The sequence below is a fragment of the Gymnoscopelus microlampas genome, assembly GCF_963454915.1.
Source record: "Gymnoscopelus microlampas genome assembly, chromosome: 12".
Taxonomy (NCBI): Eukaryota; Metazoa; Chordata; class Actinopteri; order Myctophiformes; family Myctophidae; genus Gymnoscopelus; species Gymnoscopelus microlampas.
Window position 1 is genome coordinate 51556710 of NC_139949.1, and position 18347 is coordinate 51575056.

Genomic DNA, 18347 nt, shown 5'->3' on the forward strand with positions numbered 1-18347 from the left:
AAACACTGCCTATGGGCTGTGTGGTGATGCAATGGAGCTGTGAATCATAGCCATAAATATCATAGCCTACGATGTTTACGTGTTAAACAGAACTGTGGAGGGATCTTAACCTTTATCTACAGTATATTTATCCACTTTCCAGGACACAATAAAGAGCTTAATAGGGACAGTTTGTAAAACTGTTATTAGCAGCTTGAAGGAGCACTGCAACCATTTTCAACCTTATATCTTCATGTAATTGGTCCTCACTAATAGTAATTCTCGGTGGTGGAAAAAGTACTCAAATGTTTTACTTAAGTAAAAGTATCAATACTGTAATGTAGAAATACTCTGTTAGAAGTGAAAGTCCGGAATTCAAAATTGACTTGTAAAAGTACAAAAGTATTGGTATAAAAATGTACTTAAATTACCAAAAGTAGTAAGTGCTCATTATGCAGAATGTCCCAAGTTATCAAATGTATGAAATGTAAAAATAGCAGATCTACAAGCTCACCATGCGTAGCGATGCGACGCATTGTGAGCTTGTAGATCGGCTATTTTCAAATGGCCGAAATGTATTTACTGTAGGGCTAATGTATGTTTTGTAATAATAATCAAAATCTACAAAGTAACTGGTAAGTAAAGTTTTCAAATAATTGTAGTGGAGTAGAAGTACAATATTTGCATCCGAGATGTAGTGGAGTAGAAGCAAAAGTATTGAAAATTGGAAATAGTCAAGTAAATATACTTTACACACTTGTAATTCTCATCATAAGATGCCACAATTTCTGTCTACTTTCTCTGTGTCCCATTGGTGGGGCTGTGTGGACATTGATGGGGACCCCCTGGCTGGCTCCTCAAGGACCCCTGGGAGTCCCCGGACCCTACTTTGAGAACCACTGATGTAGGCTAAGGCTATGCGAGAGCTGGCGAGAACTTCTGGGAACTCATATATGTAGTGACCTTATAGCAGTATTAGTAACAGTTACTTGCAGCCATGTAACAGCATTTCATAGGTCTAATGATTCATTATAGACATATCTACTATTTTCAAAATGTCATTAGAGGATAAAATCCTTGAGTTGCATCATCTTGTTTTTAAGGGGGTCCTCAGGCACAACACAGCACACATATGACAATGAAACAATTCTAATAACGCACAACAATCAACAGTAGGCCGAACATTGACAAAACATGTTGGACAAAACAAACATAGGCTAACACACCATCCCAGTCCATAGCTCACAATGCCTCGCACTGCGAGGCGTTGTGATCTTGTAGATCGGCTATTTTCAATATATATATATTTTTCCCACAATGTTTGCCTCTTTCTTACTTAATATTTGACAATTTGGTATGAAAGAGGTCTTAAAAGTCATTAAATTGTCACTTTATAAATGTGCAGATACCGGGTGTAGGCTATACACTTATACTGTATGTTGGTTTGTTTACTGTTGAGTGAGAAAACAATGTTGCACATTAAACTAATTATTTGGGGGACCCCCTAAAAAAAACATTTGGGGACCCCCAGTTCGGGAACTACTGATCTAAAGTAGCCTAAATAAAAATGTAAATTAAATATGTAAAAATATAACATCAACATAAATTGTATCAATATAAATATACAATCACTTCCTTTAGTTCTTCTCCTGAAAATGGGTATATAGCCATTTAGACAGCTTTATGGCTCATAATAAATCATAACTCATCATTATAATGAGTGTATATAATCAATCCAGCGTGACTGACAGCGACACAACAACCCCGTCAGTCAAGTTGAGTCAACAGACCTCCAACTTCAACACAACACAACACAACACAACACAACACAACACAACACAACACAACACAACACAACACAACACAACACAACACCACACCACACCACACCACACCACACCACACCACACCACACCACACCACACCACACCACACCACACCACACCACACCACACCACACCACACCACACCACACCACACCACACCACACCACATCACATCACATCACATCACATCACATCACATCACATCACATCACATCACATCACATCACAACACAACACAACACAACACAACACAACACAACACAACACAACACAACACAACACAACACAACACAACACAACACAACACAACACAACACAATTATTAAATGGGGGTCCGTACTCCGTAGCCTCTAATGCATGTCAAACTGGGGGTCCTTGAAATTAAAATGGTTGAAATCACTGCTAGAGAGCCGTAAAAAATCTTCTATTATGGGGGTCCCCATGGCTTATCTTTTCAAATGGGGGTCTGCGGGAGCGGGCTAATAAGTGTCAATTTGGGGGTCCTCCTTGGCACGAAAAAGTTTGAGAACCACTGTGCTAAAGTATTCAGCCAATCAATCAATCAGAATCATTATCTCCATATTGACAGTGATTGACAGCAACACACAACAGTCCTGTCAGTCAAGTTGAGTCAACAGAAGTGATTGACAGCGACACAGCGGCCCTGTCAGTCAAGTTGAGTCAACTGAACTTCAAGCACTTTATTTTAGTAACGGGAGTTTTGAGCACCCCACGACACGGTTTGACTGACACACGCGCTCCGCCACTAGCAAGTTCGCATGTTCCGGCGGGTCCCAGCAAACCGCCACGCCATTGGCTTAGACCACGACTGGAGGGGGCGGGGCCGCGGCTGGCATAAGTGGATTTGAGAGAGAGAGAAGAGAGAGAGAGAGAGAGAGAGAGAGAGAGAGAGAGAGAGAGGTGGGGGGGTTTGTTTGGGAAGGAATAAAGCGAGGAGGAGGGGCTGGTTTATCGATTTTTTATTCGATAACTTGAAGGTATGGATTCATGGCTTTGTATTTATCATGTTGTTCTCGCGTTAAAAGGCGCGCGGAGCGCGAGCGGCGTCCGTTTTTACAACAACAAGTGAAAATGCGTCGCGAGCTTCATGTCACAGTCATGTGTTGTCGGGGGATAAAACACACTGGGGGAGCCGTCTGCGCCTTCTAGACGTGCACATCCGGTTTGGAGCGGATACGGAAACAAGCAACCTGTGCTTATTTGTGTGTGCGGGGGAAAAAACGGATACAGTCAGTCGGGCTCTATACCGGATGTGACCGTGGAGGGGGTAAATAGGAACGGTTCATTTGGGAGCCGTCTGCGCGTGTTCGACGTGCACAACCGGTGCGGACCGGATACGGAAATAAGCCCGACTGGCCCTTTTGTGTGCTGGGAAATAACCGGATACAGTAAGGCGGACTCTAAACCGGATGTGGCCGCCGAGGGGGTAAATAGCAACCCAGGCTTTCCACGGGTACTGAGACTGTAGGGAAAGGTTTTAGTGGAAGGATTTATATTTATATAAAGAAGTATAAATATAAACACCACGTTAGTGTCAACGGCAGGCAGCGCGAGCTTTAAGTCGCTTCGGCGGCACAATGAGGTGTTTTGGGGCGGGTCCAGTGTAACTTGTGAAAGAAAAGTGTCGCTGTTTGCAGAGTGACGTTCAGAGAAGTGTTGTTTAGGTGTGAGAACTCACTTAGCTGTTAGCTATAGCAACATGCTAGCCCTTCCCTTCATTGTTGTTGTTATTACCTGTTCTAATGTTCTAATAATGGACACAATGTTGCTGGTTAACCGTGTTAACTCTGAGACGGAAGGTAACAGATGTAACGTTCATTTGGTTACATCTGTTACCTTCTCTCTCTCAGAGTTACAAATACATGAACCAAAATGAGTATAAATAAACCTAACAGTGCAACAAATGTAACCAAAATGAGTTTTAATAAATGTAACCAAATGACAGAGTAACACAATGAGTGTGTAAATAAACCTAGAGTGCAGCAAATGTAACCAAAAAGAGAGTTTTAACAATCGGTTACATTTGCTAAAACTTTCATTCGGGTACATTTGTTAAAACTCTCATTTTTGGTTACATTTGTTGCACTCTAGGTTTACACACTCATTTTGTTACTCTGTCATTTGGTTACCTTTGTTAAAACTAATTTGGTTGTAACCAAATGACAGAGTAACAACATGAGTGTGTAAATAAACCTAGAGTGCAACAAATGTAACCAAAAAGGAGAGTTTTAACTATTGTAACCACATGACAGAGTAACAAAATGAGTAAAGTATTGTAGCCATGACTGTAACATTAACTGGACAGTAACACATGTAACCAAATGGACCTGTTGTTACATTCTTAGATGGATACTAATGGATAAAGTCCACCTTGAATTGGTGCCTCTGACTGTCACACAAATTCCATGATGTATAATAATATTATTTCTGCTGTCAGACTTGTGAAAGTATGGCAAGAGAGACACTAACATTTCATTCCATGTGAACACGTGCAGCTCAGATTGATGTCATGATTATATTTAGGTCTAGTCTGTAGAGGTTTGGAGCAGATGAGTTCATATGCTGATGCTGTCCTCCCAAAGTCATTGCTGGGATAAAAAAAAAGTCGACACCAATTCAGTGCATCTTTAAATGGGACTTGGTTAGATTGGAGGAGAGGTGGCCAATGGATACAATTGTTAAAAACTCCCAAATATGATCTAAAAAGTGGTATATCTTATAGTAATATAGGGTTTGAAATGTACTGATTTTTTTCTCAGCTATAGAAGTGGCTGTTTTGGTAAATTCTATTTACGGTATATATTATTTTGTGTAGTGGATCTTGATGTTGAAGTTATGTTTGTTAGAGCATGTTATTTTATCATATTTGAGAATTACAAAGCCCAATCTTAGTGTAAAATGAGCTGTAGCTGTTATCAGGTCCAGCTAAGCTAATATTGTCATCATCACTAGTTGAATGTTGGTTAACACTAACGAGGCACCAAGAAAGCCACCTGGACTTTAGATGCTATTATTCAAATAGATAAGTGTAGGCTACAAATTGTCCAATTTGATATCTTAATGGTATGAAAACTCTTCTACTCTCCATCCTTTCGCTTTAACTTGTGTTATGCAGTATTGTTGAATTGTGTGCTTAAAGGAATAGTATGTACTTTTGCTCTGTGTTTACATTTGTGGTGGTGTTTACCTGCAGAGACACATTGCCCTCTTGCTGTATTTTGGTGTTTTCACTGTTTTGGTTTGCCCAAAAACACCCTTGTCTACCAAAACAAACAGTGAGATCACCAAAATGCAGAGGTAAACACCACCACACTACTACAGCGGCTGATGGCCGCTCGTATAGAGGGAAATGATGTATATTTTGTTTTGAAAACGTAGGGCAAAGTTTCATACTATGCCATTAAGTTTGAATGAAAACAGGACCACTTCAAAATTGTAACAACGATGAATCCTTCTGTACCATATTTGTGGTGGTAGCGTCACAAACTCCTGAACGGTGTGATATTTAGTGTTATGACTTGGTAGTGTAATTTGAACATTCTTACAGCTCCACAGAAATTATAGGCATTGTATCCACATAAGCCCTATATGAGCCACGAGAGAGGCACTGCCGCGAGCGAGTTACCGGTCCGAAAGATCCCTTCAGCCGACTCGGCGGTGTTGGGAGTTACGTCCCGATAGGAACGGAATCGTAAATCATCCCGTCAAACGTGGCAGAGTAGGTTCTGGTGGCCAGAAATACCCGGTGGGTCCGACTGTTCCGAGGTTGCTGGATTTGACTGGGGCGAGTGGACTTTATGGCCAGACATGCGTGGGTTTGACTATTCCGACGTCATTGGACCGTCAGTCTGTAGTGATCTGTAGTAGTCTGTTTGGTGGAGAGCTACCTTTTACTGTGCGTATGAACACTTTTTTTTGTTTCTGTGTGAAACGTGTATTAAGTCCATAATTCACCTTGTGTTTTCCAGGTGTGGCTTTGGAGAGGGCATGGAGCACCCTATACACAGAGGGGGCGAGACCATGATGCCAAACGGACTGCATGAAAGGTACTGTACCGTTACGACCCCCCAAAACACACCCATCCCCAGCGGTTCTATTTGTTTTACAGAGGTTAAGGTTAGGAATAGAGCACCGAAGTCTGACGTAATTTACACATCCTACCTGCGTCGCGGTCCCCCCCCCCCCCCCCGTTCTGAATTCCCATAGACGTGTTTAATATTGCGTCAAATAAGAACTGTGTTCCAAAAATAAACAAATGACCCTGGCGGTTTGACTCTTATGGATATGAAGCATCAACTGACGGTGGAAAAACGCTAATGTTACTTCCGACAAATTAGTAAAAGTTTCGCCAGAAGCAGACTGTATCAAATATAAGTGACTGACTATCATAAACGATACAGAGCCACCTCACTGACAATATCGCCGTGACAGTTTGTTTATTTTTGGACCACAATTCTTAAATGAGATGATTCTAAGATGACCCAATGTTATTCTACATAGAGACATTACTTTATGAACCAGGGGATGGACAAGTGACGTCAGGACCTCTGTGCTCTATAAGTTATGGGTTAGGCATAGTTTTACTGAGGTTTAGTTTAGGAATAAGGTTAGGTTTAGGCATGGTTTTACTGAGGTTACGTTTAGGAATAAGGTTAGGTTTAGACATAGTTTTACTTAGGTTAAGGTTAGGAATAAGGTTAGGTTTAGACATAGTTTTACTTAGGTTAAGGTTAGGAATAAGGTTAGGTTTAGGCATGGTTTTACTTAGGTTAAGGTTAGGAATAAGGTTAGGTTTAGACATAGTTTTACTGAGGTTAAGGTTAGGAATAAGGTTAGGTTTAGGCATGGTTTTACTGAGGTTACGTTTAGGAATAAGGTTAGGTTTAGACATAGTTTTACTTAGGTTAAGGTTAGGAATAAGGTTAGGTTTAGACATAGTTTTACTTAGGTTAAGGTTAGGAATAAGGTTAGGTTTAGGCATGGTTTTACTTAGGTTACGTTTAGGAATAAGGTTAGGTTTAGACATAGTTTTACTGAGGTTACGTTCAGGAATACGTGGTCGTGGTGGCGACCGTTCCGAGGCCGCCGGGTTTGACCGTTGGGCGAGCGTTCTTGTATTCTGTGAGATCATATTGCAGTGTCTGTTTGTAGCCAAAACAAGAATCACAAAATGTGCTGGTATATTGTAAACATTTCATTTCATTTGCTTCGCCCATTGACTGGAAATGGTCTATAGATTATATCTTAATCAGAGGTGGTGCTCGTATTCTAAACTGCCGGACACGATTTCCGTAATAATTACAGTTTACTGGACATTGGTATAAAGAAAACACAGTTCCATAATCCATTTTCAATGCACAAACAACAAGCAAGTGCATAAATATAGCCTGGCTCCAGCTAGAACATTACGTTTTGGGGTTGAAAAGTGTTTGAACATAACATAGTAAAACAGTTTAATACACTCTAACAGCTTCATCTTGCACAAGTGGATTAATTGGTACTTCAGTACAGTCGGGCATTTTGTGAGCGTGGCTGGGCTGCACGCATTATGATTTCTCATCATCTCTTGTGAGTGACGGAGCGATCAAAGGGTTCTGCACAGAAATAGGCACTTCAGAATAATCCCTCATAATGTTGATTGGCTCAGCCGGCCGGCAATAAATGGAAAAACCGTCGGTTACTCACAGGTCATCATGACATAATGTTCTGTGTGGTTAGAGCCATGCAGCTTTGGGACAGTTGATTAATCCATTAAGGCCGGTAAAGTATCTGTGTCATTTTAAGATTTCTTTGGCTATTCAAAAATAGCAGATCTACGAGTTTGTAGATCTGCTATTTATTTTTTGAAAAATCTTGAACATTTGTGCAAATCTTTGAATAGATATGTTTTTTAACTTTAATTTAGACCTGAGGCCGATTCTAAAAACGCCATCTAAATCCTGACTTAAATGTTCTGAAAAACGTATAAAAAAACGTACAAAAAATGTATGTTGCTACATACTATATACTATTTTTTTTACTGAAATATTTGCTTCTGGGGATTCTACAAATGTCTTCTAAATCCTAACCGTTTAAAAAAAAACAAAAAACATAGGTTGCTATAATATCAGTGGTTCTTTCTTTTTAATCATGTCAGCAGACCATCCCCCCATCTCCAAAATATTTTATTCCAGGGACCCCCACAGAAGCAAAGCTTTGAGTTAAAAATATACATATTCAAATATATGCACATATTTCCCACGATTCTAACAAAAAATAGCAGATCTACAAGCTCATAGCGCGGCACTCGGTGCCGCGCTATGAGCTTGTTGATCTGCTATTTTTGAATAGCCCAAAGAAATCTTAAAATGACACGTAGTACGTGTTCCCGGATTGAATGTGTTAAAAGTGTTGTGTAGAGATCTAGTACAGTCTCCTCATCATGGAGCTTTTCAGTTCAAGTGGTAATGTTTTTAGAGGACGGGACGGTCTGTTCCACCGCTGTAGTGCTATCTCTGTGTTGTGACGACTGGTCGAAGTGACCTTGAGCAAGACACCTGCTCCGCGCCCCCTCTGTGGGCAGCCATCAGCTGGGTTGAGCTGAAACCCAATTTCCCCCGAGGGAGCAAGTTGGTCAATAATATTATTATTATTCATTGATTCATTCTGACCACCAGCGGTCAGTCAGTGTGATGACTGCCTGGAGTCCCCCAGGGGCCTGTACGTGGCTTATGTGACTTGTTGTGAGCTTGTTGTAAGTAATAAGTAAGCCTTGCCGGGCCATGAGGCCCATAGGGGGCAGGAGCCCCCTCTCCTGTTTCTGTTTCTGTAGCGTGAGGCCTCTTGATATACAAGTAAACCCCCTGGTCATGACTCTAGTATGTCACAGGGACTTACCCCCAAATCCAGCCTTTGATGCTGAGTGCCAAGCGGGGAGGCATTTTTATTTTATTTATTTATTTATACATTTATTTGGGAGGGACAGTAAATATTAATGAACACCACACATACAATGCAATGTAAATACGCCGAATTTAGCAAGAATGCTATTTTCCATCAGTAGTCCCCATACAGAAAACGAGCAACATTACAGAAAGAGCACATATAAACATTACTGAGAGGGTACAAACAGAAGAGAAAAAAGGAACAGTAAAAAAGGCCTAGTTTTGACCCAAAATACCAGAGACTCAGGGAAACTATGAAGAAAAAAAACCTACATTTAAGCCTATTTAAAGTTGGACCTTTAAAATATGTAAAGAATGGACTCTCTCTTACAGTATGTTAGTGGGTATATTGTTCCAAATTGCGCTTCCTTGAACTGAAAAGGAATTTTGTGCAAAGGCTGTGCATCTAGACCATACATGGGCAACTGGCGGCCCGGGGGCCACATGCGGCCCCCACCTTCACTTAATGCGGCCCGCAGGTTAATATCGGAATACTGATATATTATTGATTTCAGCTGTTTACAATTCCAAACATGACCCGCTTTAATTACTTCTGTCTATATTAGTAGCTTAATGACTAATATTACATTTCTATTGTCTTTTTTATGTCCATTGTATTTGTATTTAAATTCATAAAGTTAACATAAGTATAACTAAATGCATTTGAAATTGAATAAGAATGTTACTTTTCAGGATACCTATTCAAAAATAGCACAAAAAAATCTGGATTCCAATTCAAAAATGGCAAAAAATAGCAGATCTACAAGCTCAAAACGCGCCGCGGTGCGACGCGTTTTGAGCTTGTAGATCGGCTATTTTTGCTTTGTGTGGCGTAGAATGGCGAAAAGGTGTCAGCCCGACAGTATTTGCAATGTGTCCCTCTGGAGTGAGTGTGGAAATATAGTGGCGCTCTACATCATCAAAGTTGCATCACCCCTGATCTAGACTGCACATCACAATCCCCCCTGATGTCGGCCCTTGTACTGATGCCCGTGTCGGGCTTCCGTTTTATAATATTATCGTCTTTGGTATGACCCGGGGGGGGGGGGGGGGGGGTCAAACCCAAACCCTGACTTCCCAAACTCAGGGCGAACACACTCTAACCCACAAGGCCAGTGAGTTGGTCGTGTGAGCTTGTTGATCTGCTATTTGTGCTGCATGTACGCCTATCTTGGCAGAATGTTCGACTATTACGATGACAGGCCCAGAATAGGGACTCATGTAGGGTTCATGGTAGTTAAAATAAATGTGTCTTTCAAGGCTTTTGAATATTTAATGAACAAACCTCCCTCTCTCTCTCTCCCTCTGTTGGCCTCAGGGTTTGGATGAAGTAAGCTCTGTTTCAGACTCTAACACTTTAATCTATTTAGACCGGGAACACATCTGTGTCATTTTAACATTTATTTGGGCTATTCAAAAATAGCAGATCTACAAGCTCATAGCGCGGCACCAATGAGTTTGTAGATCTGCTATTTTTGAGAAAGAAAATCGTGAAAAAGTGTGCAAATCTTTGAATATATATATAAATATATATACATTTTTAACTGAAATATTTGCTTCTGGTGGTCCCTGGAAAAAAATATTTTGTGATGGGGGTCCGCGGTCAAATACATATAATTTTTTGGTGGTCCTTGATATGAAAAAAGTTTGAGAACCACTGATATTATAGCAACATAAGTAAAAATAAAAAAAACTGTTAGGATTTAGAAGACATTAGTAGAATACCCCAGAAGCAAAGATTTGAGTTACAAATGTTCGCTTTAAAAATATATGTATACTCAAAGATTTGCACGATTTTAGGTTTTAACGATTAAATAAAAAAAAAGTAGATCTACAAGCGCACTCGGTGCCGCGCTATGAGCTTGTAGATCTGCTATTTTTTTATAGCCCAAAGTATAAAGTAGTGGCTATAGCTAAACATCTAAAATGACACAGCTATGCGTTCCTGGATTGACTGGGTTAATCTAGCTTTGGAGTAAAGCTTTACTTTTATCTTGTGAGCTGGTTATTTTTAAAGCCTTTTTTGTCCATGATTGCTCGTTAGTGTGGCCACGTTTAAGGGATTTGGTCTGCGGTTAGTAGTTCATGGTTTTAATTGAGTTCCTCTATTGATATATAATGAACACTTTTAAGGCAGTGGCTCTCAAACTTTTTTAATTTCAAGGACCCTCAGTTTGGTATGCAGATTAGGCCACAGACCCCCATAACTCTGAGAGTGTACAAATGGACATCATTTTCACCAATTTCTATGGTAGAAGTTGGTTAATACTAGATAACTAACTTGTATTTGGTCTCCCTCCTCTTCTATTGAGACATTTAGATCCTGTAGCCTGGGTAGACTATCTGTACTAACTCAGCTGGCTTGAGGGATCCGGGTTCGATTTCCGAATCGGACGTGAAAGTAGCAGATTTAGTCTTTGACCACTTAACTGACTGACTGACTTAATCTTCCTCATCCCAAGTGGAACATAACCAGTGTTGCCATGTCCACTTATTATAAGCGACTTTGGTCTTCTTTTTCTGTGAAGTCCCCTGCAAATATTGGTGGTTGCATTTTTTTGTTTCTAAAGTGTAGTTGCTTATTTGGGCTTGGTTCCTAATGTTGTAACATTTTCATGTCAAGGACCTGAACAATGTAATGTATATGTATTTGTCCACGGACCCCCTCAACTGCAAATATTTTGTGCCACGAACCCCCTATACAAGATGTGTGTACTCAAAATGTGTCAAAACATTCCACATTTTTCACATTTATTTCAAAATGTTGTTACAGATCCACAAGCTCACAACACATCACATCGCGGCGCGTTGTGAGCTTGTAGATCAGCTAGATCAGCTCGCTTTCTCTTGCGAAATCTGGCAACACTGGACATCAGTCTTCAACGATGTGCCTCCATCGCGACCTGTCTTGTGCTGCATGCCATGATGCGATGCTCAACCACTTAATTATTTCACTTTAAAACACTTCTAGGGTCATTTTAATGTCCACTCTGGCGTTTGTGTGCAACCCAGACAGTTAGGAGAGACTTATTGTCTGTATCAGCTGATCTGCTTTACAATGCACCAGACCCCTGTGAGATGTATTGCTGAAGTGCAGAGCGCCACACCTATACCATCATCAGCTCTCAGTACTTTACTTACCGCATGACTGGCCACACCCAAGCCGTGCCACTCATACGCTGAGTTGGCGGCGCCCGGGATCGAACCCCTGACCAGGCGAGAGCTCTACCGAAGGAGCTACCCAGGCACTGAGTGGCAGTGGTTTAGGGTGGTTTAGGGCAGTGCTTCTCAAACTTTTTCATGTCAAGGACCCCCAAATTGACACTTATTACCCCGCGGACCCCCATTTGAAAAGATAAGCCAGGGACCCCAATAAGAGAAGATTTTTACGGCTCTCTTGCAGTGATTCTCAACCATTTTAATTTCAAGGACCCCCAGTTTGACATGCATTAGGCTACGCTACGGACCCCCATTTAATGGCATTTATACCTCTGGGACCCCAATTCATATTGTAAAATCAATGTTAATTTAACTCTGAGAGTGTACAAATGGAACCAAATGGACCCGTTAGGGTCCATTTGGTTCCATTTGTACACTCTCAGAGTTACAGACCCATAAGGGTCCATTTGGTTCCTGTCCATCATTTAGCTGGGTACCCCCTGGAACCCCCTCAAGTACCCCTGGGGGTCCCCGGACCCCAATTTTGAGAACCATGGGTTTAGGGTGCACACAAAAGCCAGAGAAGATGTTAAAATGACCCTAAACGTGTTTTTAAAAGTGAAATACCCCTTTAAGACCTGTTTTATACTTAGGATATTAAGAAATAGCAGATCCTCAAGCTCACCAATGCGTGAATGGGTAGATCAAATATTTAGGCAAAGGCAAATGTACAGTTAAATAGCTTTTCTTCAATGTATCAGTTTGTCAGAAGGGAGAAAAGGCATTGTGTTTACAGAATGTATAATCAAATGAACTGCGTTATCACAGCTTTAACGAGCCCGTTGGATAATCAACAGTAACCATGGTAACATGACTGTTCTCTTGTCAGTTGGAAGGTGTATAACGTTATTTTAATGAGGGAGTATATGCATGTGTGAATGTCGTTGTGACAGTGTGTCAGCCTGCTCCTTAACGAACACATTTTGTGAGGACGGGGCGTCTTGAAACAGTAAGCTCCAGTATATAGATGTCACATTTGGACAAATCTCTTCATGTCATTGTTTCGGGGAGAATCGCTTCCTGTTATTGATGTAGAAAATGTATGTTTTGCCGGCTGTCGAGCACACAAACCTCCGGTATGTCCAAACAAAGAACCTGTGTTCCAATCAGTGTAGTCACAAGCTGCTGTATATTTTTTCTTTTTTTTTTATGTAGTTATGCCAATTAATTCTTCCCCAAACACATTTTTTTTGTGTGTTATTGTCACTGCTGTTGTATCCTACTGACTCACCTGCCAGTGAGGAGCCCCCAACAGGAGGACGTAGAGCCTTCGTCCTACTCCTCCCGCCCAACACTCCCTGGTGATTGATTGATGTACTTTATTTAGTAAGACATGAGAACAACAGTACATGGACAAATTCACAATACAAGGTCTACTAAACTGGGAGGCTCATTAAGCACTGAGCTTGTTTAAGATGAGTTCCCCATGCACACAAATCATGATGACATATAAGAGACAGACTGATATACACACTACTATACATAAAGAGACAGACAGATATACACACTACTATACATATAAGAGACAGACAGATATACACACTACTATACATATAAGAGACAGACAGATATACACACTACTATACAGAACGTCACACAATCAGCTTACAGGTTACTGGTATGAAAAGTGAAAAATATGTACAAGAGAAGAACAAAAAAAAGGGGAGGGGGGGTAGGTTAAGACTTAGACAGGGGCCATTTTTGAATTGCAGCCTCCTGAAGGTGTATCTTTAGGGCGGTTTTGAAAGTGAGTAGGGTTTTACACTCCTTTACTCCTTTTGGTAGGGCATTCCACATTTTTGATGAATAGCATGAGAACGAGTTCATTCCCTTTGTTGAGCCAAATCTGGGTTGAACATGATTCGTGGAGCTGCCTCTGGTGTTATGATCGTGGACTGCATTAACGTTTTGGAAGTATTTAGACAAATACAGGGGGATCCCAATGTCAATGTTGTGGTGTATCTTAAAGACCAGGCCCATAGCAAGTTGCTGTACTCTGTCCTCAACCCTAAGCCATCCAATCCTATCAAAATGGGCATGGGTTAGATGGGTTTTGTGATTGAGGCCAAGAAGTAGCCTTACTAGTTTGTTTTGGGATGTTTGGAGCCTTATTTTTAAGGCCTTGGAGGTGTTGTGATACCATGAGGAGCTTGCATAATCATAATAACCTTGTATGAGGGCCCCTGCAAGAATCTTCAGAGTATTCTTACTGACTAGACGGCCAATCCTATACAAAAAGCGTATTCTTTGGTTGACCTTTTTGACAGGTGTCTCTCCCCCCCCCCCCGCCCCCCCGTAGGAATGGGTGCAGTGACAAATGTCACCCCTTCATCCCCGCCTGGCTTCCCTCTCCCGAAAACGGGCCAGAGTTGTGTTTGTGCTGTAGCCCAGTGGTTTTCAACACTTTTCTTTTGATATGCATCTAGGCTTATTCCTATGTTAATTCGCTAGGTGTGAGTCGGGAGCCTTTGAGAACTTTGTTGAGGTGTGAATTTAAAGTAGTTTTAAATCTATGCGTGTGCCTGCGTGTGCTCCTGGTCAAATAGGTTCCGGCACGGCGTGCAAGGCCGTCCAGTGAGCATTATTTGCACCCCTGCCCAAAACATTGAAATTTTGTTATTGTTGGATAAGATTTTGTCCATAATTCCATCCATGCTGTATTGATGTTGGTACCATAGGAGAGATAACAGGCAAACGTTGATCAAAATAACAATTATCCAGTTAAGTAATGCAGATGTTTAACAATAATTTAATTCTTGAGAGTGTAAAATGGAACCAAATGGACCTGTAAGGGTCCATTTGGTTCCATTTTACTCTCTGAAGAGTTAAAGATCTATAAGGGTCCATTTGGACTATACCTTTAAATACTGGATGTGGGGTTTTGGCTTGATGTTAGAACATCACAGGGATTCTGGGGTGGACTTCTAAATCCATTTGGACTGGGAGCTGAAAGGAACGAATGAATATTTCACAATGTTTTGTGGGTCAGAAACAAGGAAACGGTTGATGTTGACGTGAATACATTTAGTCACTACAGGTTCAACATGGCCTTTGTGATGTAGTATTAAGATAGTGTTTTAAACTTGAATTGTAACCGTATTTTATACTTACATCGTACAGAGAAAATAGCTGATCTATACGGTATGCTCATAATGTGTCACATCACAACAATGCGTTGAGATCTATGTGGGCTATTGATGCTGGGGTTTCTTTATAATTATTTGAAAATGTTCTCATATAAAGACATGGCCCAAAATAGGGCATGGCCAAGTTAAAAGTGGTTAAATCATGTTTTGTGTAAGACATTAAGGGCCCTATTAACCCATTAATCCTAATCTTCTTTGCCATTTATTTATGCCAATTATTTGAAAATGTTATTAAAACTAGTAAAACATGGCAAAGAAGTGTAGGGATAATGGGTAAAAATAGGGCCCTGATGCTAAAGGCATAACGCAGCAAAGTTCATTCAATTCATTGACATAGCATAAAAAAACATCAACAAATACAATCACTATATATTATGTACATATGAGATAAAAACAGCAGCAGTGAATGAGCACCGAGTGTTGTCGGGGCATTCCACATTTTGGTGACAAAGGAAACACTACCCTTCCTCTTCGCCGTGCCTACTTGTTGTTAACTAGTTGTACGAACTCTTATTTTATTTTATTGTTACATGTATTTATTTGTTTTAGCTCTTACTCATTTGATTTTGCTATTTGTCTCATCTGTTTAACCCATTGAGACCTGGAACTGTGTCATTTTTAGATTTGAGCTAAAAAGCATTATTTTACACTTTGGCTATTCAAAAATAGCAGATCTACAAGCTCATAGCGCGGCACCGAGTGCCACGCTATGAGCTTGTAGATCTGCTATTTTTGAAAAATTGTGGAAATGTGTGCAAATCTTTGAATATAAATATTTTTAAAGTGAACATTTTTAACTCAAATCTTTGCTTCTGGGGGGTCCCTGGAACAAAATATTTTGATGAGGGTCGGTGGCCAAATAGATATCATTTTGGGGGTCCTTGACATGAAAAACATTGAGCACCACTGATATAGAAACATAAGTTTTTCAGAAAACTGTTGGGATTTAGGAGACATGTAAAATCGGCTTCAGGTATCAATGGGTTATGAAAGTAGGTAGCTGATATATTGTACTTTTACCTTACTATATATATATACTAATACCAAATATACTCTTAGTTGCTTGTTTTAGAAGAGAATGCACTTAATGCTTCTGGTGATTAGTAGTTTCGTTCCCTACCTATGTTGAATGCACTTACTGTAAGTCACTTTGGATAAAAGCGTCTGATAAATGACTGTAATGTAATGTTGTGACGAAGTATAAAATAAGGGCGGCTTAAGTGATTAATCAGACTGACTGATTTAGTTGATTATAAAAGAAAATCGTTGGTGTTTATTCATTGATTGGTGTTGAGATCTATATCTATATCTATTATATGATCTGATGTATGATCTGCACTATTCAATTAGATAATATCATCACTAAGAAGTTGATGGACAGCTGTAGCCCCCTTGGACTGTAATGACCACTCCTGGCAACAAGGTGGCACTGTTGCCGAGCTATAAAAACCCTGGACGAGAGTGACAGTGAGGGAAAGGGAGGAGGAAGGCCTCCCTCCCTCCCTCCCTCCCCCCCTCCCTCTCATCCACCCGACAAGACCTGACGGTGCTGGCGGGGCGGGGCTCTCACACAGCGGCTGGCAGAGAGAGAGAGAGAGAGAGAGAGAGAGAGAGTCACACAGCGGCAGAGATATCCGTGGATTCATTGGGCTTGTGTGTTCTGCCTGTGTAGCACCTCCTGTGGCTGCCTTCGCTAGCAGCCCTGCTGTGTGTGTGTGTGTGTGTGTGTGTGTGTGTGAGCTGCTGTATCTCTTCTCTCTTTAAACGGCCTGCCGTTGCCTCTGCTGCTGCCTCTCCTTTCTCCCACCACCACCACCTCCTCCTCCTCCTCCTCCCCGCTGTAACACGGAGCGGGTGAGAGTGGGATGGAAGAAGGAAGGCTGCTCTCTCCTCTCCTCCGAAGCCTTTTCATGGAAATGCTCTTCTCCTGCTCTCGCTGCTCTGCTGCTGCTGCTGCCGCCGGTACCGCCGCTGCCTCCTCCGCCGCCGCCGCCGCTGTGGCAGCGCTCTGGTGACAGCGTCACCAACACCACCGCGACGACAAACATGCCGTTGAAATGGAAGAGCGGTTCGCCCGTAAGCTGGAAATTCCCCGTGCCCGTGCTCAAGACGTCCAGGTCCTCGCCTCTCTCGCCCGCCTATATGTGAGTAAGCAGAGTGGAACGACATAGAAAGAGAGAGGGAGAGGACGGCCGGGTTCTCTCTCGTCTCAAACGCTGCATCCACGCAGAATTGGTTCTATTTTTATTACATTTATATCATTTCACTGTGGATACGCAGCTAGCTCTGGGGCTAATCTCTACGCGTTCCCGTCCTGCATGGGATCAGGGCTGGATGTTGATGATTGAGTGCCGTGGCTGTGGGCTTCACTGGCGTGTCGAGATGCACTCAATCTAAATGCTGCGTTGGTGGGACGTAGGGACGTGCGTTATCCCGTTCAAACCGGGAACGCATCTCTGTCATTTTTTTTAGATGTCTTTGGCTATTCAAAAACAGCAGATGTACAAGAGCTTGATCTGCTATTTTCTTTGTTGAAAAAACGTGAAAATCTTTGAATATATATATATATATGTTGTTAAAGTGTACAATATTTTGTTCCAGGGACCCCCGCCCCGCCAGCAGCAAAGATTTTAGTTACAAATGTTCGCTTAAAAAAAAAAATATATATATTGAAAGATTTCCACAAATTTTGAAGATTTTTCAAAAAAATAGCAGCTAAAGACAGAAAAAGCCCCAAAAAATATCTTTAAAAAACAAAAGAAAATTGCAGACCTACAAGCTCATAGTGCGGCACTCGGTGCCGCGCTATGAGCTTGTATATCTGCTATTTTTGAATAGCCAAAGAAATATATAAAAAAAAACGACAAGAGACGGGTCAACGTATTGAATGGGTTATAATGGTCTATATACTGTAGTAGCTATAGACAGGGTTGCCGTGCTGCTCTGCTGGTGCCTGGGGGCAGGCAGGGTAGCGACTATAGCGAGGCTGGCTGGGCTGGCTGGTTGTTTTTTTACCATTTAACGTTGGCCGTAGCCAGTGCCACGTCCACCACCACCACGACCCCTTGCACCCCCCCCCCCCCCCACACCACCCCCCCTACCCTGTGTTTATTCGGGCACCACCACAGCAGGGCTTTAAGGGAGGAGGAGCCAGGCTTTTGTGCAGGTTATGTCAGTGGCGTGCCCTGGTTTTTAGAAGCTATTGTCATCTCCTGCTGTTTCTACAGGAGGGG

General features: G+C 41.6%; 1 protein-coding gene across 2 annotated transcripts in view; it reads left to right on the top strand.

Annotated features, from left to right (window-relative positions):
- The first annotated feature begins 2708 nt into the window (after nt 1–2708).
- Nucleotides 2709–18347, top strand: part of klhl13 (kelch-like family member 13) — a 104708-nt gene continuing 89069 nt past the window's right edge. The window contains exons 1-2 of one of the 2 annotated variants that reach the window (XM_084073754.1): nt 2709–2803; nt 5795–5872. In XM_084073754.1, the coding sequence (XP_083929880.1) occupies nt 5814–5872 (59 nt within the window). In that variant the 5' untranslated portion in view covers nt 2709–2803; nt 5795–5813. Of the gene's footprint in view, nt 2804–5794; nt 5873–17100; nt 17259–18347 lie in introns of those variants that run through there. The other variant, XM_084073753.1, reaches the window with a different exon arrangement.